The following is a 24357-nucleotide window of genomic DNA, read 5'->3' as shown; positions in this document are numbered from 1 at the left end:
CAGTAATGCACCATCCAGTGTCACATATTCAGAAACTGAGATCTGGAGACTTACTATCATTATCATTATGTTCACCTAGAACACCTTCCAGTCTTCATAGAGATTCAGTGACTGTTATTCATTACAAACACACACAGAACCATCTGGTCTTCTTGAAGCAGGCCATGATGGTCATAGTATACAATAAGTAAAAACTAATTTGCTTAATGCTGGCTGCTGTAATGTTAATGTTGCTTAATGCTGTAGTGTTGTGAAGGCCAGTTTTACGATAACCAGTGAGAAGGTATATGCTGTGTAACCCTAATGCATGACACCCCTTCAAGTGTGCCCTTCGAACACATCAGCCCAACCCACACTCCTTCATCTATCTATCTATCTATCTATCTATCTATCTATCTATCTATCTATCTATCTATCTATCTATCTATCTATCTATCTATCTATCTATCTATCTATCTATCTACCAAGTAACTGTCATCAGGATATTCAGATTTAAGATAACCTTTAACCTTCATTGCATAAAGCAAGAATGATGTTGTGTGTGTGTGGGAATCGCAGCATATGAACGGCATTAGAAGTGGACATGCGGCTCTGGGTTTTAAAGAGGAGCTCTGTAAAAATCCCGCCCTGTTTCCTTTGATAGGACTTTGTGGCGTGGTCATCACCGGGACGAGCCCAGCTCTCTCTTTAGCTTAGTCCCGGTTTACTTGGCAAGCCCAAATCAACTCAGTCGAACAAAACCGTCTGTGACTCTGGAACAAACCTACGGCTCCTGACAGCAGTATCCCATGACAACTGCACAAACACACTCTGTCTATAGACTCTGCTACATAATAGACAGTAACAAGAAGAAAGAAAAAAAAAACCCTTGATGAAACAAAAGTCTTTTGTAAACCTCGGGCAAACACTCTTACGGCTAGTGTATCAGAATAAATAATGAAAATGTTGGACCATCTGTAGCAACACACTTTTCAAAGTCTTCGACAGAGAAAGACCTTCACAGTTGGAGTAAGCATTAGCTCTTTTTTTTTCATGCATTTGGCATTAGTTACACTGCTCACCGTTCCAAAGACGCACCACAGGGCCTCTGACTAACAAACTCAACGAGGGGTTCTGAGGAGCATAAATAAGGAGCCCAAGACAACTACAGTGCTGGTTTGTAATAAACATCATAATAGGACTTTATTGATCATTGTCACCATAACAAGAAGGCATGTCACGAGTCTGGCATTTCTCATACTATCAATAGAGAAAACAAATCCTTCCAGTCATAAAGCAGTGTCTTAATAATTCCCCTCCCCCTCACAGAAGCAGCAGCATGACCTCGGTCATATCCCGACACGGGGACTCAAAGGAAAGAAAATGATAGGACGAACAACGACGACGGAGGCATACTGGGGTCGTGTACTCGACTGGCTCGTTCACAACCGGGACAAAAACGTTTTATGGCTTTCCGTTCATCTCCCTTTCAGACGCATGAAAATTGGCTTTTGGCGGCGACCGCTGGAATATTTTTTTACATCGATCTAAAGCTTCAAGAGGTCAGAGCGTGAGGTTCGGGGCAGAGCGCGAGGTTCAGCCGTGGGTCCGTGTCCCCTAAGTGCAGTGGTTTGGACGTTATCGGTACGGAGGTTCGTGCTGATGCGGGCTGGGCCTGTAGAGCTGCTGTAACCGGACTGGTCTGGCAGCCCAACATGGCAACTGTCCGATCACTCTCAACCCTACGGGCTGCCCGGGGCAGGAGTGAGGGGCACTTGGCCCCAAAGCCTGTGGCCGTCCTGGGCACGAGTCCAGAGGAGACAGGCTGGCGGCAGGAGCCGCGGCGGAGGACGTGGAGAGCGGCACCAGGATGGCCGGCGTCAGGCCGTACCGGAGCTGTATGACGCGAGGTGGGCCGTGGGCGGAGATGCCATTGAGGCGGAGCTCCTTTGGCCCCTCCTCCCTCCTCTTTTGTCCCGCCTCCTCGTCCAAAGGCTTCCTGGGCTTCCTCTCAGGTCGGCTGAACTCCTGGATCTTTTCAGCCTGCGCACGGCGGATGTGGTATGTTCTCCTGAAGCTCTGAAAGGAGTCCAGGAAGCCCTCCAGGGGGACCTGTCCCTCCATGAACCTCTCCAGCAGCTCCTGCAAAGCCAAAGCAACAAATACATGTATCAGAAGGAAGGAAGTCAAACAGGATTTGCAAGCATGCGGCAAATTCAAATATCCTGCCTCACTGACTCACCGGGCGAGGTTTTCCAGTTATTTTGAGTACAAAATCCCAACTAAAGTTTGGGGATTTCACTGTAAACCGAAACAGCTGCAAGACCCAAACATGTCCTCTTGTTGTCAAGCTGCAGTACCGTCACACCTCCAGAGTGCCTGACCCAGACTGACTATCCTAACATGTCTATACAAATAAGATGGATGAGTGAGCATGTATACATTTTACATGACCTTAATGTGTAAACAAGGGACCCTAGTCTTGGGGATCAGGTGGTAGACCCTCATCTACCCCAGGATGGGGAGGATGAATTATAGATGAGGCTCGTGTCGGCACCAGCCCCCTCTCTCACTTTTCATCCCCGTATTGCCCCCACGCAAACAGCCCCCGTACAAAGAAACTGCCCTTAGCAAGCCATACATCAGCCCCGTTCATTTAATCAGTTCTTGCCGTCTGCCCAGTTCATCTCAATCAAGCGTGTTCAAAATCCGGCTGCTCTTATCACCTTATTACTTTTTCATAACGTCGTTATGGATTTATAGTGCAGAGTAATAACTGCCTTCAACATTATTACACATGATTCTGGGGATGTGATGAATGCAGAATATGGCTTCAGTATGCATTTGGTGGTTTTATTCAATTTATTTAATTACATGCTGCAGCAGTTGATGTGTTTATAAAGGGCCGGTTGCATCCAAGTGTGCACTGATAGAATATGCTTTTACGATGAATTATGCTGTTCATCAAATCAGTGGCTTTAAGCCGGGATATAAACATGTCACGGTGGTTGGCCGCAGTATACTGTGTACCTGGCTGAGGATGGCGTGACTTCCAGTGGGGTCTTACTCATCAGTCATGGCAGAACGGGCACTATTATCGATCACGGTTGTGTGGGCCAGAACTCCTGACACTTATTTACGACCTGTGAGCACACGGCCCTGGATCAATCGAGCAGGAACCCCGGACTGGTTGTTCAGATGTGGTCAAGAGGGTCAGGCGTGTGTGCGAGAGTGGTTTGGGCGTGAGACGAAGAGCCAGAGATGTGTCATGCTCAACTGTGTTTCCGGCCTCTGCTGAACGGTCCTCAGTGCTTTCATTGATCACAGCTGACACCAGGGAGCAGTGAGCTAACAGCTAAACATCCGTTAGCTTGATTTATCGTGATAAGGTCAGCATGTAATTCAGTTATATACCACACAAGCAAGAGGATCTATCCAGTCGTCTTGCTGCTTAGCGAATATGATATTACTATCTAGTGTCCGTTTAATCCACACCATTACTGAATTATGGACAATATAACAACATTATTCTTACAGTAATTGTATATCAAACATCAGTACACCACTCCACTAAACGCTATGACTGGAGGGATTACAAAAACATGAAGATAGAATATTCTACATGTAATACTGCCTTATGGAGTGATTCATGGCTCGTTCAAATAACAGGCGAACAGATTGTGGGTAATGAAGCGTTCTTAATCAAAGGAGTGGGTGTGTTGGTCTGCCACTCTTAGAGGAAACCACAGTGAAGGAAGATGACATCAGCTCCATTTTGGCCCGAGTAACTCGCTCCCTCGCTTGGCCTGCTAACAGTTATCAATTCAGTATGTTTTCAGATCACAGAATTCACGAATCACGGAATTCACACCCCACATGGCCTCGCAAAGCATACGGCTGTTGTGCAAGACCGTATCAGCTTTTCAAGCCTTTTCAAGTTCTGTTCCTCCCTGGTCCATTCTCCAGGGTGCGTTCCTGCCGGCGATGCGAGTTCAAACACTACAGGGATAATTTTGGTGACTACTACTTGCGAACAATGTGCCTTTTAGCAATGAGGATTTTTTTTTTATTTACTTCTAAGTGGAAATATGCCAGGTGTTTGATGTTTTCCGGGCAAGCGCTGACCATTGAAGGGGTAGTTAACGATGCAGGTGGAAGATAAAAGCCGTAGCAAAGAAAAGCCAGGTCAGAATTACCTCAGACTGATCCTCAGCGCGTGCGACCTCTTCCTGAAGGAGATTCTGGGCCGTCTGTGGACTGTGCTTCTGCACGTGGGTCTCTGAAACACCAAAAACAACTCCATTCGTTTCTCAGCATTCATTTCAGCCGGTAATACCGCGACTGTCGCCAAAACGACACATTCAACCCCAACCCCGGGGCAGCTCTGGCAGACGGAGCAACGGATGTCCCTAAGCTTGGTTGCCATAAAGGAAATATGAAGAAGCTTAGGGGGCGGGTGAAAAGGGCACAGCTGGGACAAAGGAGCAGCGTGAAGCGAGCCCTCATGGTCAGCCCAGAGCTGATGGGGTGATGGGGAAGGCTTCGAGCCAACGCGCTGGTCTTCACAAGTCTACAGTTGCACCCCAGCACTGTTTGCTCTGCAACGCACAGCCCAGGAGGGGAACGCAGGAAGCAATCACTTTCTGTTAGCTGATGGGAGCTGGGACAAGGCCCCCCCCACCCCCCCCCCCGCCTCAGAGGGCATTGTTCTGGGGTTGCTATAACAACGGACTGTTAAGCTAACGTGTACATGTGTCGGAGGCTTTTGTGGTTTAGGGGGTGGTAGGGGGACCAACAACAGGCACTGACACTAATCAGTCCCCATTAACTCAAACGTTTTCCCTCAGTTTGAGCGGACTCGTTAAAGTAGATGAGTCTTGGTAGATGTTTACCCAAGCCTGGTCTGTGCCTGAAGTCCTAAGCTTCATGCTGGACCGTCGTCGACCGGTCTTTGCGAGACGTGAAAAATCGACGGACCTTTTTAACGGAAGCACTTCAACGCGAGATCGTACGAGGAGCCTCGAAACACACGTGCGATGACCGTGTCAGCCCAGATGTTGGCGCCGTAATGGGAGGTGACAATCCGAGCCAAACAAGCACATGTGCAGCAGCTGCGTATGACCCAGATTCCAGTGGGCCCCTCAGCTCCGCACGAGTCTGTAGTGCACGCCTGGGGTTTGAGTGAACCGCAGACCCAGGTGTCACTACGCTGTAGCGACACCGTCTCAGAAACAGGGCAGCTGGGAGGGCAGACACTGGCCACGGGAGGCCACAGCTACACACACGGCAAAACAAACCAAAAAAACAAAAAGAATGAAGAAGACGGGATGAAACGATCTCCACCCCCGTTGAGCGCAGATGGTCGATACAAGACTTTCGGGGTTTAACATGCTCATTCACAACGGCGATTGATCCGATCGACCGAGCCACAATTGGATCCCCAAACAACAAAAGGTCGAGTCTGTGCCTGAAATCTCACATTCGCACGCTGAGGATTTTGAATCTTTAGTTTTCACTTTCACTCAGACTTCATATAACTTTCATTCAAAATTCATTCTAGAAATTTTCTGTGGTTAACAGACATAATTCACCAAATCAACACTTACTGGACTTAATAAAAGATCACGCATATGTAAAGCCCTCTTACAAACTGCCCTGGGCAAAGCCACCAATCAATGTCTCACTTACTTAATTGCGCATCATCAATAAGTAAGGAAATGGCAAGACCCCATAGCTGTAATGAGATTACTGAAGTGCTGTCAGACTAATGAGAATGTCGGAGGTGTGGGGGAGAAGACTGCACGGATACGATACGAGGTCTCGGAGGGAAGAAACGGAGGTTCCTGCCTCTGCTTGCTGCAAATAAATAGCTCTTACAGAGCACAAACAGAACCTGCGATAGAAGGCTGTGAAATATGAGGACGCAGGACTGGGAGCCCACCGTCGAGCATCTCTGCCGTTTCACATTACTTCAAAACTCTGTCACGGCGTCTTTGCTCTGGGATTTCGTCATTTATTTTCTCCATGCTAACTTATTTTTTGTTGTACTTGCTACCATGTTTTCGTTTTCACATCTCCGTCGTCTCAAGCCAGGCTTGTTATGAGCCACAGCACAGACGGTCGGCTCAGCCGTTTTTCAGACTCAGTGCTCATAATCTGATGTGGTCTGAGCTGAACTGTGAAGCGCATGATCTTCATAAAATAATGGTCAGTCTAAAAAGTTTATACATTCTACAGTTCTGTGCGTTGTAATTATACATTTATTTGACTTTGGGAAAGAAGATCAAATCTGCACCAAGCTTTATATGCAAGAAAAAGTGTGTCCTTTGATCTCTGTATGAACATGCACTCTCACACACATACACGCAAGCACACTTCCTGTCAAAACACCAGAGCAGTGGGTGTTCTCCTGTGGTCTTTGCAGATAAATACCACCAACTGATTTGCTCTGAGAAGCAAAAAAAATAAATTAGAAACATTTTAAATGCAGTGCCACAGTGAGTCTGATTGGCGTCGGGCACAAAGCTCTCCACACGGCATCGTGGGCTCAAACTCGCAGGTTTGCTGCCTTTATCCACAAAGCACCAAGGTGACAATACAGCTCTCTGCTTTGGCTTCACCCAGGATTTACATGTGCCCTCCGTATGGATGGCCCTCACCCAGGGATGACGTGTGCCCTCCGTATGGATGGCCCTCACCCAGGGCTGACATGTGCCCTCCGTATGGACGGACCTCACCCAGGGCTGACGTGTGCCCTCCGTATGGCTGGGTTTCGAGGCGTCCCCTCAGCTCTGAGCACAGAGACAGTGCAGGTTCAGGAGGTTAAAGGAATCAGTTTCACACATGTAGTAGTTACATGAGTATTTTTTCAGATGTGCTTGGAGCCTGTTTTCTTTCAATGAGCACTGCATGTAGTAGCACAAAATCCTTTTTTTTTAACAGAACACACTGCAAGCATGATAATTCAAGGTGATGTTCATTCATGATGAGATTCATCATTGTGAAAATGCCAGGGGAAGGGGTTTTGTTGATATTTAATAAACAGCATTCCACTTCACTTTTGTATGTTGTCTTTCAAATTCAACATGCTTTAACCCTTGCAATCCAATTCAACACTAGCAGTGCTGAAATAATGTGTTAAGTATATTATTTTGCTGGATGTTGACGCAGAGTTCCTAGATACGACTGAATTCTCAGGGGATACATTTCATAAGAGGCCCCTCTTCTCTTACTAAGAGTTTAAGCCATGGTGTGTGTAGCTGTAATCCAACTTTGATAACCACCCCCTCCCAATTCAGTTTAGCACTGGTTCGGGGGTGGGGACTTGCTTAGCATCCTGCTAATTACCACCTCTCCCACTAGTGAGGGCTGAAATGCTCTTTTGCAAAGACCCCGGGCTCCCTCCGGGCTCAAGAAAGTGCCATTTAAGCGGATGATTTAGTGGCACAGAGGTTCCCTCTTCACGCTTGCCTCGCCCCCACCCAGGGCTCCGTAATTTAATAGCCCCAGATGGATGTGCAGGCCTGCCTTGCTGCAGTCTGGAAGAGCCCACTTTTGACATATGGGGTGGGGTGGGTTTGAACCATGGCACGAAATGTCATGGGGGGGTGGGTCGGAGAGGTCAACAGTGGGTCTTCCTGGGCCCTCACAGTTGTAGGTCAGTTCCTGAACAAAATGCCACGTCATACTTCAAAAAGCTGGAGAAGTCTAACAGCGTAGCCGAGGCGTGTCACGCTCCAGAGGGCAGCGCAGGCCAAGAACGTGTTGTTGGAAACACGCGGCATGGTACCAGAAGAACGACGAACCTGGCAAGGGCCTTGTGAGAAAGGCAGAGAGACTGAACATCTACTCCAAAGTGGCGAGGTGGGGGAAGAGACTGCGAGACAGTGAGGAGAGAGGACTTGAAAAAGTCAGGACTCCCCAGACGGCACAGAGCTGAACCAGCGCAAGAGCTCAGCGCTCCGTTACTCCCTGTTGACGCCTCAGCCTCCTGAGCCGATTACGCAAGTCTTTCCCCCCCTTAAATCTCCAGCCTTGTCTGGTGACAGATACTATTTTTTTCACCCCGTTCCTCTCGTTTTCTCTCTCTCCCTCTCTCTCGATTTTCCTTTGAGCCCTGGCAGAATCGGAATCAGATGTTCTCGGGCCGGGAGGAAGGATCTCTCACTCTCCCGCCCATCCTGTTCCGATCTGCAGCTGGGGGAGAAGGGGCTGTGGTCTTGGGGGGGGGACGGGGGACACTGCGCGTGCAACATGGTGACAGGAAGGTGAACATTCCATCATCCTTCCGTCACCCGCCAGCTGCTGCTGCTCTGGGGAGGAGGAGGAGGGAGTGAGAGTTCAGTGAGGAGCGGCTGAGAAGGAGAGGCGTTCCTCACATACAGCTTAACGTGCATGGACGCGAAGATGGAAACGTGTCAGTAATTCTGATGTTTTATTCTGAGGGGTGGAAGTGAAGAACCCCCCCCCCCCCCCCCTCGTCTGCCCCTCTCCCGCCACTTTTTGGCCCTCTTGTCAAAAAACGGCCTTCTGAAGCGTCGACTAACATCGTGTGAATCTTAGGCCTTAGCCTTATGCTTTCAGCAACACCGCCGGTGGTATCCCATACAAAAGCCCTTTCAAAGGAACCCACATCTCTGCTTAGGACTGTACAATGGATGGGAGTGACCAGGGGAAAAAAAAGTCAACAAATAACAGCTCCTATTGGCTGAGGTAGTCTGAACCGTGGAACATGAGCTTGACCTGGGGGAGCCTTTAAGAAGGGGGGGGTGAGAGGTGCTTAAACACCGTGCCTGCCCTGGGAAACCTCCTTATGAATTACTAGCAGAGACTAGCGTGTCTGACAGCTTCTACACTGCATCTACCGTGCGCCTAAATTACTTGTGCAGGCTACAGGAGGCCAGGATACCAGACAGATGTAAAAAAAAAGGGGGGGGGGGGGGGGGGGGGGGGCAGAGATCTTCCTCTGGAGGCCCAGCAAGGCTGTTCTAATTACAGCCTTTTGTTTTCCAGCAAACACCAGGGCAGGACCGCTGCTCCTCCCACCCGGAGTGGCAGGCACGTGCAGTTTGGAGTGGAGTGGTTGGACTTTGCTTTGTCCTTCACGACTGAGGCCACTTCATTCACGACTGGCACGTAAAGCGTGTGGCCTGTTCTGGTGTTTTACTCAATCCAATAACCCCTGGAACCTTCGGACTTGAATTTATATGAGCCGATAATGGGCAACAGTGCCTCACGGCCCAGCGAAAAATGATGGAGCGTGGGAAACGAATCAAAATTACATTTTACGGCGAGAGAGGAAGAAGCAGAAGAAATACAATAATGTTTCCTTTATTCTGTCAGCACTATGCTGAAAAAGTGAAAACAAATGAATAAGCGCTCTCTTAATACAGTGAGGTCCTGTTAGGGGAGTGAAACTCGAGCAGTTTAAGTAGGCTTGCTGTGAGTACCCAAGGTTATTCCTGGCCAGTGTTGAAAGGGGAAGGGTTGGAACAACCAGGTGGAGACCTTGTGCCCCCAGTTCACCCCCCTTTGAACCTGATTGGACCACAGGGCGGACTGGGAGAGGGAACCACTGGAGAACTGGGCGGCTGGCCGCTAGCTCTGCAGCGGGGCAGCTGGTCGTGTGGATCAGTAGTCCAGGAAGAGGTGGCCATTGTCGACTGTTTGCACGCTGATACATTGAGGCGCACCGGATGTTGGGGTGTGTTATGGAACATGGTTGTTGGGGTGTGTTGTTATGAAAAAAGGTTGCCTGGCAGGGATGAAATGTCACCAGCACAAGTGCATGCTGGGAGTGTCCAAAAGCTATTCCTAACCCTGGTTTCGTCACAACTTTCAAAATAGCAGCCCCCATGGGACAAAAGTGAAAACAATAATGGAATAATGTTGAAATGAAATGGCACATCAACTGTATATAAAGCTGAAATAGCTAAACTAATGGCTTCCATAAAGGACACTGATATAGTTTGATGGAGCCGACCTTGGGCAGCTCAGATTTCCCAAACTACTCACGCTTGGAGCGAATTCAATCGGCACTGCTGGCAATGCTACGCAGTGCCACTTGCTGACCAATCACCTTAGAGCATGCCCTGGACAGGCAGGTGCAAGGGGAGGAGCCAAAGGTCGGGCTCTGACATTTCCACCAATAAGCTCGATGAGCACGATTTCTGTGCCAGACACTAAGCACCATGGCAGTGTACCCAATTATAACGGTAATAAAGCTCTGATTAGTTGTAGCGCTGATTAGTTCTCATTAGCCGTCATCAGCCATTCATCATTTTAGCATTTATTAGAAGGGTTTAATTTAACGGGGACCAGAAAACAACAATGATTAACAATCTTTCGGGACTAGACCCTCTATCTTGTATTGGAGTGTCTGCACCATGACAGTAACATGACTCTATGAGAGCTGTATGAGAGTACTCACCAAGCCTGCTTCGCTTTTCACTGCAGACAGCGGTAAGCTTGGCGAGTTCCTCATACTTAGCAGCCAATTGGAGCTTGCCGTTCTGTAGGTTGGGGCGTCGTTGAAGACTCACTTCTGCGAGGCTTCGGTTGGTTGCTAGCAAGGTCTCCCTGTCCACCTGCAGCTCCTGGAACTAAACACAAATGCCCAATCAGACATAAATGCTGAGCACAATAAACAGCCAGATGTTAGGTTTGGACTGGCAGAACAAATTCAAAGGCTCGAGACAAAAACCAATTAAACACTGAAACCGAGCACAAAAAGCCAATCAAACCTCAAAAAAAAGAGACTAGTTGCTCTCAAAGGATGGACACAAAGGGAATAAATCAGACCATAGATCCGTTGAACATGAACAACCCATCACATGCCCTTACACCCATACTCAAGCTCAAATGGGGTCCATCCAATATGTGACGGGACTCCTGTGAACAACTAGGCAACACCAATACCCATCCTTTCCATACTGAGGATGTTCTATTACATTTTTATTTCACGCCACAGAGCCAGATCTACACAGACCGAGCGCTACACGAAAACTCTTTGCGAGTTGTCTTCTCATCCATCCACGTGCCAACAAAAGCCCTCAAAACCTCCTTAACACAGTCCCTCGCCTGAGAGAGCACTCAAGGTCTGACCACAGCAGAGAGGGACAGCTACGACACGGGATTTACGAGCTCTGCGGAAAGCAGTGAGAAAAACCGGCATGACTCAAGCAGCCCTGAGTGCAATCACAGATGGGTCATGGGAAGCCAACACAGGAATAGTAAAGGTGCTTCAGAATGCGGAGGCCATGAGTGCTTGAGGTGACGGCAGACCACCCATGAACCCATGTGAGGCGGAGACCTTTTCATATCGGACCACGTACCCGCCTTGTGGTACAGTGGGCTTGGATTCTGGGTCAGCGCTACTGCACCACTCGTGTTTCATAGCGCCAGTACAAATGCTCTAAAGGGTTTGGCAGAGAACCACAGAATTGCCTGCAGCTGAAACCTTGGCACTCACTAGAGTCAAGTGGAATTCTGCTTACTTCACATTTTAGGTCTTTTGATTTTTTCTCACAGAATGAACCCGTGAAACTTGATTTTTCTCGTACAGCTCATACAGAGGGGAAAGGCCACCTAGAATTATCAATACACGCTGGGCATCCTGAATATCACAGAGAGACAGAGAGAGAGGCACGAATGGCTCTTGTGACATTTGGATATTCAGACGTGCTGCTGTGGACGCCAGTTAATGCTTACCAGACGAAAGACAATACTGCATTCGGTATGCTGCATGCGTCTGCACATGAAGGACCGAGGCCCAGAGCTGTGGTGGAGACAGCATCTAATGAACTGACCACCTCGGTCTGTGCCTTTCCGTAGCCCTAATTATAAAGCTCCTGCTCACATGAGAGCATACGCCTGTGCTTGATAGGTTGCTCGTTCTGGACATCATTCACCCTGCTTGTCCTCCATGATACTGCCCGAGACCACTAAGTCCAGCTATTCTGGGAAACTGGGGAGACAAGTCCAAACCATGACCCTAATGGAAAGCATTCGTAAAAAGCTCAGCCATCCTGTGAAACCACAATCCTTCAACTTGAATTGTCTAAAGGAAGAGTATGGGGTATGGGTCGCTGTGGAATTCAGCGCTTCCTCTGGTTTAAGCCAGAAATATTAAAGATAAATTCGGGATGCGTTCTTAAATGCTAGGTTCTGTGTTTCAGGACTTCAGGAATATCACCAAGCCTCGCTGTGCTTAGCAGGGCCAGTAAGAGGATTAATGTTTTATTTGCTCAATGAATATGAGAATTTTGCCTTGCTTGTTATTCCTCTGGGCGACTCTAAATGCGGCGTTTTAGATCTACCGAAGGCATATCCATTTCAGTATCCATTTTGCTTTAGAGTAAAGAGAGAAATCCGGCGACTGCAAGTTAAGGCGCGAAAAAGTCTGTCACATTTGAGCTGCTTAGCCTGGCTTAAAAGAGCATGACTGATAAGACAAAGTTGTTTTATTCAACACAGCTACACTCGACGTTACGTAACGTTTCCTTCTTTTTCTGTGGAGAAAACTTCTAACTTGAAACTTTTTTTATAACTGCAGGGTTATGAACCGCTTTCGTAAACTTATTTTCGTATCGTGCAAACAGTATCAGCTGTTCTCTACATGAACATTTTTAAATGTCATTTTTTTTAAACCATGACATTCACGACCCTGTATTGAACACGACGAACAGTGCCTGTTATAGTAGATCGATCTGCTGAAACAGCACAGCAGTTAAGATAATCGTTTTCTAATTAACACATAGTAATTACATGGAAAAGGATGTGGATATTTATAAATGTCTTCTAATCAAACATTGCGGCTCTGTTCGACGTCTGCGGGTGTTACGCGATTCCAAATTATATATTCGATTTCTGCATAGTAAATCGCGCCTTGAAGCTTAAGGAGCAAAAAGAAAACGCCAAAACGTGTGTGACAAAAACAAAGATTAAGACCCCCAAACAGAGGAACAAACATTCGTGTGAACCTAATCACCTTAGACAAAATTATCACCAGATTAGCTTGGTTTGTTATGGCTAGGATCACAGAAACAACAGTGTTTTGGCTCCCAGTGCCTGCTTTTACATAACCGAGTCCATTACCCCAGGTGATGTGCACATGTTGGTCATAAGAAGCTTATTATCCAGTTTTCAGTATCACAGCCTACTGTAAAGACGGTAACATCGTTCCCACACAATCCCCCCCCCCTCTCTCTCTCCACTTAGAGATAATATACATGTTGTAAACCACTAAAACACGGGAGGGTGTGTGAAAAGAGCCCATCGCATAGTGATGGGTCATCTAAACGTCAAAAGACCCATCCAAGGAGTAAAGGCAGCATGACTAATGACCCAGAGTAACGAGCGAGGCGCCACTTCAGAGATGTTCTCCTAGTTCCTGGTCATAATTAGAGGGGGGAAACCCTCTGTGGCCTGTCGAGACATTCTTATCTGTGCTGCACATCTCGTCTACCTTAAACCACTCTGGGATTACGTGGTTTCGGTGACTGTGCAAGTCCACCGAGTCAGCTCAACAAACATCATTCATGTCGCCATCTCAGGCTAATGAAAAGAACTTGTACATGAATATTCATCAGGTCGAGAGGTACCGCATGGTTTTCCTCCAGTGTTGTGAATCACCGCTGTACACTTAATGCTTTCAGGCCTAATTAGGTGCCATGCTGGATTTATGAATATTCAAGAGATTTTTTTGTACTTTATTAAATCTTAAAAAGAGACACAGAAAGTTTTTGAATGATTTTTAACCTGCATGTGAATTCCTCCTCTTTAAAGAGCAACATTCAGGAGAAGGTTAAAGTTCAAAGGCAGTGACTGATTTCAGATGTCCAGTCACTCATTTCAGATGTCCAGTCTTTGCCAGGGCTGTGTTGCATTGGGCCTTTTTGATGTTCCTTCTTCGGATGTGGCATGCTTACTTTACACCACTCCACAACACTGGATCAATATTAGATGAGAATGAAAAATTCAGCACTCTGAATGTGGTGATGAATTCTAACAGCTCAGTTATGCTATGGAATCTGTCACTGTTCTTAAAGTGTCAAGAGACCAATTTATAACAACGAGGGCTTTTTGGACCCCCCCCCTCCCACACACACACACACACCCATTCACCTATGTCCGACATATGTATTCCGGTTTGGCGAAAAGACGTGGCTTAATTTAGACTTCACATATTTCCAAGAAAAACTCACACAGGGCTTAGACCACATCTTCAAACGCAACAACACTAAATGGTGTTACAGAATCTCAAGAATCACATATCTTGCCTGCTCTCTCCGTCACCCCCCCCCCCCCCCCCACACACACACACACATATGCAAATCCACACATTCTTCCTGAGCCTTTAATATGTCTACTTGCTGACTTTGCAAGGCATGTCATAAGTCACCCAGTGCACATTACCCTACAAGCACCAGCCCCTACCCTGTGTCTCTCTGCTCACCCTGATCACACTTGTGCACAGATACCCCCCCCCCCCCATGAGAGAAGACGCTGTACTCTTCACCACTCCACACCTCTCCCCATTTCCCCTCTCTGCCTGATTCAAACAAGACTGAATTCCAGCACTGCACAGGAGGGAATTCAGTGGGGCTCCTGTTTTTCCCAAACAGGAATCAACACAGACTATCCGCTTCCTGCAGCAGAAACCTGGATCTCTACTGCTGCTCTGCATCTGTGCATGCATGACCTCTGGTGACCTCGCGGCCATAATGATATATGCACCATGAAAGAAATACGGCCAGGGGCGGGGTGGGCTTCTCAACACATCCTTCCTTTACTCTAAAATATAGACAGGGCTCGCTGGCCTGCCACACAAGTTGTCAAATCCTGCAGATGTGTAAAACGGAAGCGAACAATAAGCCACGCTTATAAGAGCCTCATAGGCATTTTCCTCCATGCTTGTTTGTGTTTGTTTGTTTGTTTGTTTACCATGGTATTAAATGCCGACTAAAACCAATCAGAAACCAACCAGAGTGCCATTACAGACTATGCCATGGCGGCCGTAACAGGAAAACCCGAACACCTGGTCCTTCATCCACGCATGGGAATATGAAGCCCAGCATTCAAGAGTGTTACGGCTACTTGCATCTCCTTACGGGGAACAATGCGTTGAAATATCAGATGATTAAGAGATGAATGGTGGGAATGCGGAGTTGGCAGTCAAGCACTCCGATCACTGGTAGTGTTATAGCTTGCTCTGGACGGTCCTGTTCCTTCGCCCCAGGCGTACCGCGTTAGAAAAGAAGCTGGATCCCTTCTCATATTTATCCGCACTCCTTTAAATGAAGATGAACAGAAGCTCACACAGCAACACCGACAAGACTTCATTCACATGCCCCAAGACTGAACAAACGTCGAGCGGTTTTGTGTAGCAAGTCAGAAACTCCACAGGCGGGTGACCTTCATCCATCTCACTAAACTACCACGACCCTCTCCTGGTGGTTGCCCTTGGAGACCTGCGCGCGCTAATGAATCGAGGTGTTGCTATGTGTCTCGTGCATCATGCGCGCGCGGAGCAGTTCGCCCACAAAAGAGCTCGACCTCCAAAGCGCGCGCGCGTGACCGTCGTCAGCCACGGCTGGGCAGGAATGATAAACTTTAGAGGCGAAGTGAGAGAAAGAGGAAAGTGAGACAACACCCACGCAGATTACAGACACACGGGTATTTTTGCCACCTGACGCAGTGTAGTTATTCATTTCAAACAGGTTTAGAGAAATAAAAAATGAATATGAACACACACACACACACACACACACACACACGCACACAAACACACCACGTTTATGAGTACACACTGTGCCCGACCTCGGCAACAGTCCCACGGTTGCAGCTTCACCTCAAACGTGACGGTTCCGTCTGAGCTGGACGTTGAGTGATCGCAAACGTGAGAAGATCTACTCTGAAAAAAGAGAAACCCCTAGAGGAGTGACTTCACTCTATTGCGGTGGTGCATGAGGACGTTTGTGAAACCAACCCGCTGTATCTGCTTCTCGAAATGAGCTAGCACAATTCTCCCCAGACCAGCACCACGTCCACACACTGTTCTCTGATTCATTCATGAAGGGTGATCACATCAGAAACTTCAGTTAAAGCTTTACATGTCTGCTCAATACTTTCATAATAACGAGTTACCGGCAGTTTGCGGCGTATCTACAGTATCCTTTAGGCAGGCAACACTACACACAATCAGACAGTCTTTAATAATGTATAGAAAAACCACAAGAAAATGGATCGATGTTCTACTCTTCGGCTCAGGATTACACTGGTTATAATTGAGAATAAATCAATTTATCCTCAGATAAAAATTGGCTATATTTCTCCAATGTGCGCTATGAATCACGTTTTTCATGACTGATTTTAAATGTTGATAGGGAGTAAAAGTATTTATGAAACATGTAAGGTAAAGGTATTAGTGGATATGACATGATCACACTGCCTGGTAAGCTATGCGGTGTTCCGGACGCAGCGCCTGTGGAATTGGGCAACACACTGTAGAAAACCTCAATTCTGCTAAAGCAGAGGAGAGAATTCCAGCTGTGAATCGGTGAAAATCACAAGAGTATCAGACCATAAACGAAGGATGAATGCATGGAGAGAAAGCAGAAAGAAGACAGCCTGGTCAGCCCTCTCTCTACACTAAGTGTTAAAGAAGAAATACCTTTTCGTTAAGTCGCACGATCTGATCCATTTTTTCGTCATCTTGGAGAAGCTCTCGTAGTTCGTTGGTGTTGAGGACCCTGTACCCATCTGGGCAAGAGTTCGGTTCGCGTTTTTGGGACATCGTAGTCCCCGTAGACCGTTTTAAAGAACTCCGATCACTACCCAGCTGAGTCCCATGTCGGCCGTGCTAGGCACCAGATGTAAGTGGGAGAGCCAGGCAGGAGGAGGAGGAGGTCTCCTTGGTATGAAGGCACTCCACTGTTTGGAGACAATGCAAGAGGCTATCAGAGCTTTGCCGTTGCATGCAAAACCATCAGTGACCACAAGTAGGCGCTATACTGCCGTTCTTGGCGTTGCATCGTGACATCGTACGGAAAATTGTCTTCTTACATTGTCACGTGTAAAGCTGATCAATTGTGTGACTGGTGAAATTGGATGTTAATTTATATTAAATCAAATTATTAATTAACATTTTATAGTCAGAAATATATGTATGCGGGTTGGATTGAAATAAGCCCTGATTTTAAAGCCAACTACAATATCACAAGATTTCTATGCTTAAAACCTGCAGTTCCCATGATTTACAGAGTTGGCGCTGAAATAAAAAGTAAGACTTTAATTGGTGGGATTACATGACGTCATCACTCTGCGACGGCAGCAAAAATGGCGGCGATGGCTGGGGACCGTTGGAGGGCTGAGCTGCCTCGCCACGAAATGTTCAATAAATTGAAGGATAAGCTTAGTTCAGAGCCCCAGGGGTCCAGCAGGAGGATAGCCAAGAACCTCACGTTCTGCCTGAACGGAGACTTGTTCGTGTGGGACAACGTGGACTGCGTGTTTTACACGACAAACCTGCGGCAGCTGAGCGCGGCGGACGCGTTTGACGCCGCGAGATATCAGGTTCGCTCCTCGCGTGTGTGATGTTGTGTTGGTCCGTGTCGTGTTGGTCCAACGTCTTGCGTCTCGTTTATTTATTATTTTGATCTGTGGTGTGAATGTGTTGGTTTGTTGGGTCAACAGACCTTGCTGTGCATCAACCCGCCCCTGTTCGAGGTGTGTGAGGTTCTGCTCAGTCCCACCCAGCACCACGTAGCGCTGGTCGGGCAGCGCGGGGTCACCGTGCTGGAGCTGCCGCAGCGCTGGGGCAACAAGTCCGAGTTTGAGGGCGGCTGCCTCAAGATAAACTGCAGGTACTAGAATACTTTCTATACAACATGTAGTTTTACTTGTGGCATGAGAATAAGGTCCAGGCTAAACATGTCCTGGCTTCCCGTAGTGAACGGTGTGGTCCTAAAGTGTAATGTGGGTTTGGTTGTGTCGACCTGAGTATCTACTGCTTCTGACGGTCTTCACCTCCGTTATCAGGACCATTCCTATGGCAGAGCGCTTCTTCACAAGCTCAACCTCCATCACCCTCCGTCAGGTCGCTTGGTACCCCAGTGAGACAGAGGAACCCCACCTGGTACTGCTCACGTCAGACAACACCATCAGGTAAACCCAAAGCGCAGGTCAGCATGCAGCTAGAAGATAGCTGAGACAAACTGCTCAGACGGAACGCCTCCAGTGTGTCTCTTAATACATGAACACTTCTAAAGTTGTGTGTGTGTTTCAGGTGTGATGTTGATAACATAATTGTGTAGTGTATGTCTGTTGGAATGTTAATGTTATTTCTTTGTCTTTAGATTCTACAGTCTTAAGGAGCCCCAAACACCTGCTTCAGTGCTCCCAGTGTCTCAGTTGGAGGAGGACGGTCACATCCACAGCAAAGGGTGAGAATATTCGCATCTGTTTAATTCACTGTTTAATTATTTATTATCTCCTCAAAACATTGCCCATGTGTGAAACCAGGAATTTCAGGTGCCTGTTGTCTGCTGAACCCATACAAAACATCGAACTGCGACTGTACTAATCCTGACTATGCGTAACCCAGGGGTTCGTATGCGGCCTCCCTGGGCGAGATCGCCGTGGCGTTTGACTTCGGGCCGCTGGCGAGCGCCCCCCGTGCTCTCTTGGGGCCGCGGCCGAAGGACGACCTGCTGCTGTATCCCCTGTACATCCTGTACGAGAACGGCGAGACCTTCCTGAGCTACACCTCCCTCGCGCACACGTAAGGAATTTTGTACCGAGACACGAAGGCTCCCGTGAAGGCTTTCGAGGTTTGCGTGTGTGGAGTGGGTATGATTGGCTCCTCCTTGTGTGGCAGTAACCCGGGGAAGCTGCTGGGTCCTCTTCCCATGTACCCGCCGGCCGAAGACAACTACGGCTACGACGCCTGTGCCGTCCTCTGCCTGCCCTGCGTGCCCAACATCCTGGTGATCGCCACGGAGACCGGCATGCTCTACCACTGTGTGGTGTTGGAGGCTGAGGAGGATGAAGAATGCAGGGTGAGTAGCAACCAGCGTGAACCTCCCACTCCCACGAGCGTCTCACCAGCTTGGAGAAGTCTGTTCAGCTCGCAGCTAGCAAAAGCACATCCACGCCATAAAATAAACGTTTAGGTTGAAGTTAAAGCACCCTGTTCACATGTTTCCACAGACGCCTTTTAGAAAAGTGATCATGGTGTAGTGTGTGTGTGTGTGTGTGTGTGTGTGTGTGTGTGTGTGTGTGTGTGTAGGCTGCAGAACGGTGGTCCCGGGGCTCAGACTCTGTGCCGTCACTCTACGTGTTTGAGTGTGTGGAGCTGGAGCTCACCCTCAAACTTCCCGCTGGGGAGGAGGACGACCTCGCGGAGTCCGACTTCACCTGCCCAATCAGATTGCACCGAGGTGGGCGGGGCCAATCACGCCCTCCACTCCGTGATGTATTCAGCTGCAGTTCTCTCGGCCCCCTGAGCAGTACTGCTGTACTCACTGTCCTGTGTCTCCTCGTGTTTCAGACCCTCTGTGTCAGCACAGGTACCACTGCACCCATGAGGCCGGCGTACACAGCGTGGGCCTCACCTGGTTCAACAAACTGCACAAGTTCCTGCTGTCAGGTCAGTGTTGACTTACCCGGCAGACCCGTGACTGACGGAGACGAGTCTTTCACACTGATCAGAGATCAGCGCTGGGATGTTTACATGGTTAAGTGGAGAGGCTTTAGTTGTAATTTGAAGGTTTCTAGGTCGGCTGGAGGGAGTGACTGTGTGTGTGTGTGTGTGTGTGTGTGTGTGTGTGTGTGTGTGTGTGTGTGTGTGTTCATGCTCAGATGAAGAAGATAAGGACAGTCTTCAGGAGTTGGCCGCGGAACATCGCTGTATAGTGGAACATATTCTCTGCACCAGACCCCTCACCAGCAGGTACACACATTACACTTCTTATGTTATGCATTAAAGGATGTACACTCACCGGCCACTTTATTAGGTACACCTGTCCAACTTCTCATTAATATGAATGTGGAATCAGCCAGTCACACGGCAGCAACTCAATGCAGACGTGGCCAAGACGATCTGCTGCAGTTCAAATCGAGTATCAGAACGGGGAAGAAAGGTGATTTAAGTGACTTTGAACGTGTCGTGGTTGTTGGGGCCAGACGGGCTGGTCTGAGTATTTCAGAAACTGCTGATCTACTGGGATTTTCACGCATACCCATATCTAGGGTTTACAGAGAATGGTCAGAAAAAGAGAAAATATCCAGTGAGTGACAGTTCAGTGGACACAAATGCCTTGTTGATGCCAGAGGTCAGAGGAGAATGGCCAGACTGGTTTGAGTTGATCAAACGGCGAACAGTAACTCAAACAACCAGTCGTTACAGCCATCGTTACATACGTTCTCTCAGTCTGTGCTCAGATCACAGACATACCTCAGAGCGCTTCGGTTTAGGTGGGGAAGACTTTGAGATGTTGATTGTTTTCCTCTGATTAACTGTTGGGTGTGTGTGTGTGTGTGTGTGTGTGTGTGTGTGTGTGTGTGTGTGTGTGTGTGTGTGTAGTGCGCCAGCTCCAGTGCGAGGCTTCTGGATCGTGTCTGATCTGTCTCTGGGTGCCACGATGATCTGCATTACCAGCACCTATGAATGCCTCCTGCTCCCCCTGCTGTATGGAATGCTGAACTACACCGCTGTCACCAAACGTCATTATTTGGCGTCCCTTCCAGACGAGTAAAGCGCCGATTCTTCGCTTTTGCAGGAGTTCCATCCGCCCCCCCTCCCCTCCCCTGCTGTGTTCCCGTGTGAGCATGGGGGAGGGCTCAGTCAGCTCTCCCCTGCGTGGATTGGCTGACGACTCCTTTGAGCAGCACATTCGGAACATCCTGGCGCGGAGCTCCGCCAATCCGCTTATGCTTCGGTAAGACGACAAAGACACTACGAGTTCACGCCCAAAACTCCGTCCAATTATATGCTGGCGCACTTCAAACACACCACTGTTCTTGTATGCAGTTTGCACTTAAACATGTTAGTTTCTCATTTGTCCCAATTAACTGTAATTTTAACTGTAATTACTATGTGCCTTCCGGGTTTCTGAAAAGAAAGAGCATTCAGGATCTCAGTAAACATGCACAGACAGATTGGAGATCAGACAGCGAGGACACATGAAAGCATTACAGCTGTGTGTGTGTGTGTGTGTGTGTGTGTGTGTGTGTGTCAGGGCGGGCGATAAGGACTGCTCCTCTCCCACTCCCGAGTGTCTGCAGCTGTTGAGCCGGGCCACACAGGTCTTCCGTGAGGAGTACGTCCTCAAACTGGACCTGGCCCGCGAGGAGATTCAGAAAAGGTACTGGGAACGCCCCCAGCAGAGATCCTGCTAACCACCCTCACCCGAGCAGAGATCCTGCTAACCACCCTCACCCGAGCAGAGATCCTGCTAACCACCCTCACCCGAGCAGAGATCCTGCTAACCACCCTCACCCGAGCAGAGATCCTGCTAACCACCCTCACCCGAGCAGAGATCCTGCTAACCACCCTCACCCGAGCAGAGATCCTGCTAACCACCCTCATCCGAGCAGAGATCCTGCTAACCACCCTCATCCGAGCAGAGATCCTGCTAACCACCCTCATCCGAGCAGAGATCCTGCTAACCACCCTCACCCGAGCAGAGATCCTGCTAACCACCCTCACCCGAGCAGAGATCCTGCTAACCACCCTCACCCGAGCAGAGATCCTGCTAACCACCCTCACCCGGCTCTCTCTCCACCGTCATTCTGCCTGGCATGGCTTGTGTTTCACACACACGGGATGAGATGTCCCTTCAAGAGAAGGGGCTCCATTCAAAGATGCACTATGCAAGATTTTAATGACAATTGTGCAATTAGGGTTGGGATTGTTTGGGATGTTTTAAGCCACCTAGGAAAATTGCAGAGAATTGTTGAATGGAAAACGGCGCACATGAAAAGTGTGTGTGTGTGTGTGTGTGTGTGTGTATATATATGTACGTTTGTTTGAGCATAGTGTGTGTGGATTGTGTCTGGTCTCTAGGCGCCACTATGAATGTTGTATGAGACAAGCGCACATGAGAAACATTTTTTTTCATGCATGTTGTAGTCATACACCAAACTCTCCTTGTCTGACCTAGATACCTCAGAATTAACCCTTAACAATCCATGATTTTGAACTTCTTTTGGTCTCCAGAGAAGCTTCATTCAGTTCTCCTAGTCATCTCGGAACAGCTAAGCTCGCTTAATGTAGCTCCTGTGTTCTGTAGTAGCAAGACGAACCTCATTAGCCTTGATGCTCTAGCGCCGCCCTGTTGGCCGTGTGCTCACCCCACCATGCTTCTCTGCCTTTGTGTCCCAGGGTCAAGCTGCTCACGGGCCAGAAGACCAAGCAGCAGGAGGACCTGACGTTGTGCAGGGAGGAGAGGTGCCCACCGCACTGCCCGCCTGAAATGCCCCACTAGAAAAAACCTGCAGAGTCGCTCTCACTAGATGTTCTCATGGCACAGCTGTGCTCCATCCTATCCTTTCTTAGTTCTCGTTCTCTAATTCACATAGGACACGAGTAGAACCAAATGAGACATTACTGAGACATTACTGAGACATTACTGAGACATTACTGAGACATTACTGAGACATTACTGAGACATTACTTTTTAATGCATTTTAGTAATTTGACATATTGTCTGCCGTTTGACGTACGATAAATCAATGAAGTACACAAATACCCCTGGGACGGTGGTGGCATGACGGGAACATTGTTTTCTCGTCTTGCGTTTGTTCTGACCAGGAAGAGCCTGCGGGAGGCAGCAGAGAGACTGGCGGACAAATACGAAGACGCGAAATATCGCCAGGAAGCCATCAACAACAGGTTCCTCTCGCCTCCGCTTTCAATACACACTGTGTCTCGGACTGAAAGTGGCCAGAGTACCTTCTTCCTGTTTCTCCACCTCCTAGAAAACCTCTCGTGCACGCCAGCGTGTCTCGATGTATTTAGAAAGCTCACAGGCCAATCGTTTGTGTTTCGAACGAGCGCTAATCGGTCTGCGTGGCTGCCGTGTGCGTGTGCAGGATGAAACAGGTGCTGAGCAGTCTGCGCGGTCAGCTCCCCGTGCTGTCCGACAGCGAGAAGGACATGAAGAAGGAACTGCGGACCATCAACGACCAGCTCCGTCACCTGGGCAACAGCATCACGCAGGTCAGTCGCCCCAGGCAACACGGCACTCTGTGTTCCTCTCCCTTGGCGCTCACCGGCAGCTCTGAACATGGACATTTCTGCTTTGCTATTTCTTTGCTACGGTAAGCAGCTGGCCCCCCTTTTTTGTGTGCCGTTTACAGGTGAACATGAAGAAAGACTACCAGAAGGGGCAGATGGATAAAGGCTCCGCTCTGGGTCGGGGCACCATCGCGCTGAACGCCCACCAGAAGAAATGTGTCCAGGGCGTCCTGAAGGAACAGTGAGTGGTCGTAGTGAGCCTGGGCCCGTTAAGACGCTCTCTGCATGTCTGCTCTCAGTGAGGCCCATAATACTCAGTCATGTAGAAGCTGGCCTTCATTAGAACATGCTCTGCTTATGGGAATTCTGCGTTTTCTTCTAGGAGATAACATTATGTCTCTCCGACAGGGGCGAACACATCGCCGACATGATGAAGCAGATTAAGGACATCAAAAACCATTTTAGCTTCTGAAGATCAAACTGGTCCCTCCACACGCCCAGTTCCACGTTACCATGACGGACACGAGCGAGGGAGACCGCGTTGCCAAATACTATATTATGGCTAGGGTCTGCTATGGTCAAATAATACATACAGTAATCTCCTGTAAGGGACAATGTCCCGTTTTGAACGGTCAAGTTTATGGTTGTGGTTGAGCCTTAGACAAGCTGACGTTTTTGTATAAAGTAGTATAAGCAAGCTTTTATATGCTGTGTGTACAAACATACGTCTCCTTGGAGAATAAAATGTTTTGTATATTTGTGGGCACTTGATAATTTGTGGAAGATTGTGGTCACCTGTTGTAGCACATTACCTGTATATACCACAGGCATCAGTCCAGTCTTTGGTTATATTTTAGAACAATTGGTACCAACGACAATGTGCTTCTTTAGCCTACCTTCACAATGACTAGCTTTATAAAGACTTCTATATTAGAAGACTATATTTGGAGCAGGGAATCATTTCTGAATAAGTCAACAGATGCCATCTAGATTTCAGATGTCAGCCTTCCCTCCCAGGCTGAGAGGATGGTCAGTATTTGTCACAGGAAAAGTGGGGGCCGTCCAGACAGGAAGTGGCTGTGGGATCATCACGCCAGCGTTTACCATCCCAGTTACTGGCACAGTAAGACTACAGGGGG

General features: G+C 48.3%; 2 protein-coding genes across 2 annotated transcripts; one reads left to right on the top strand and one right to left on the bottom strand.

Moving 5' to 3' along the window:
- Positions 1-1152: 1152 nt before the first annotated feature.
- On the bottom strand, positions 1153-16954 carry vps37d (VPS37D subunit of ESCRT-I). Its single transcript, XM_077011098.1, has 4 exons — positions 16652-16954; positions 10409-10580; positions 4176-4258; positions 1153-2121 (listed from the first exon to the last, which is right to left on the bottom strand). The coding sequence occupies exons 1-4, from the start codon at positions 16772-16774 to the stop codon at positions 1618-1620; spliced, it is 882 nt and encodes a 293-aa protein (XP_076867213.1). The 5' UTR covers positions 16775-16954; the 3' UTR covers positions 1153-1617.
- A 327-nt stretch (positions 16955-17281) lies between these two features.
- Positions 17282-23977, top strand: nup88 (nucleoporin 88). Its single transcript, XM_077011097.1, has 17 exons — positions 17282-17553; positions 17674-17843; positions 18019-18144; positions 18336-18422; positions 18584-18760; positions 18857-19037; positions 19268-19418; positions 19529-19627; positions 19840-19930; positions 20564-20668; positions 20760-20918; positions 21219-21344; positions 22364-22429; positions 22793-22873; positions 23074-23200; positions 23341-23459; positions 23627-23977. Exons 1-17 carry the CDS (start codon positions 17317-17319, stop codon positions 23688-23690), a joined length of 2166 nt encoding a protein of 721 aa, XP_076867212.1. The 5' UTR covers positions 17282-17316; the 3' UTR covers positions 23691-23977.
- Positions 23978-24357: the final 380 nt, after the last annotated feature.

The sequence above is a fragment of the Brachyhypopomus gauderio genome, chromosome 7 (genome assembly GCF_052324685.1).
Source record: "Brachyhypopomus gauderio isolate BG-103 chromosome 7, BGAUD_0.2, whole genome shotgun sequence".
Lineage (NCBI taxonomy): Eukaryota > Metazoa > Chordata > Actinopteri > Gymnotiformes > Hypopomidae > Brachyhypopomus > Brachyhypopomus gauderio.
The sequence above is the reverse complement of the archived record's forward strand: the minus strand, read 5'-3'. Positions and strand labels throughout refer to the sequence as shown.

What these genes read in the sequence shown, in the direction of transcription:
- vps37d (XM_077011098.1), bottom strand. Translation starts at nt 16,774, where the DNA reads ATGTCCCAAAAACGCGAACCGAACTCTTGCCCAGATGGGTACAGGGTC. An exon ending in TGAAAAGCGAAGCAGGCTTG is followed by an intron (nt 4,259 to 10,408) that starts GTGAGTACTCTC and finishes TTGGTGTTTCAG; the next exon opens with AGACCCACGTGCAGAAGCAC. An exon ending in GCGCTGAGGATCAGTCTGAG is followed by an intron (nt 2,122 to 4,175) that starts GTAATTCTGACC and finishes TTGGCTTTGCAG; the next exon opens with GAGCTGCTGGAGAGGTTCAT.
- nup88 (XM_077011097.1), top strand. Translation starts at nt 17,317, where the DNA reads ATGGCGGCGATGGCTGGGGACCGTTGGAGGGCTGAGCTGCCTCGCCAC. An exon ending in GCACAAGTTCCTGCTGTCAG is followed by an intron (nt 19,628 to 19,839) that starts GTCAGTGTTGAC and finishes GTTCATGCTCAG; the next exon opens with ATGAAGAAGATAAGGACAGT. An exon ending in CGCGAGGAGATTCAGAAAAG is followed by an intron (nt 21,345 to 22,363) that starts GTACTGGGAACG and finishes TTTGTGTCCCAG; the next exon opens with GGTCAAGCTGCTCACGGGCC.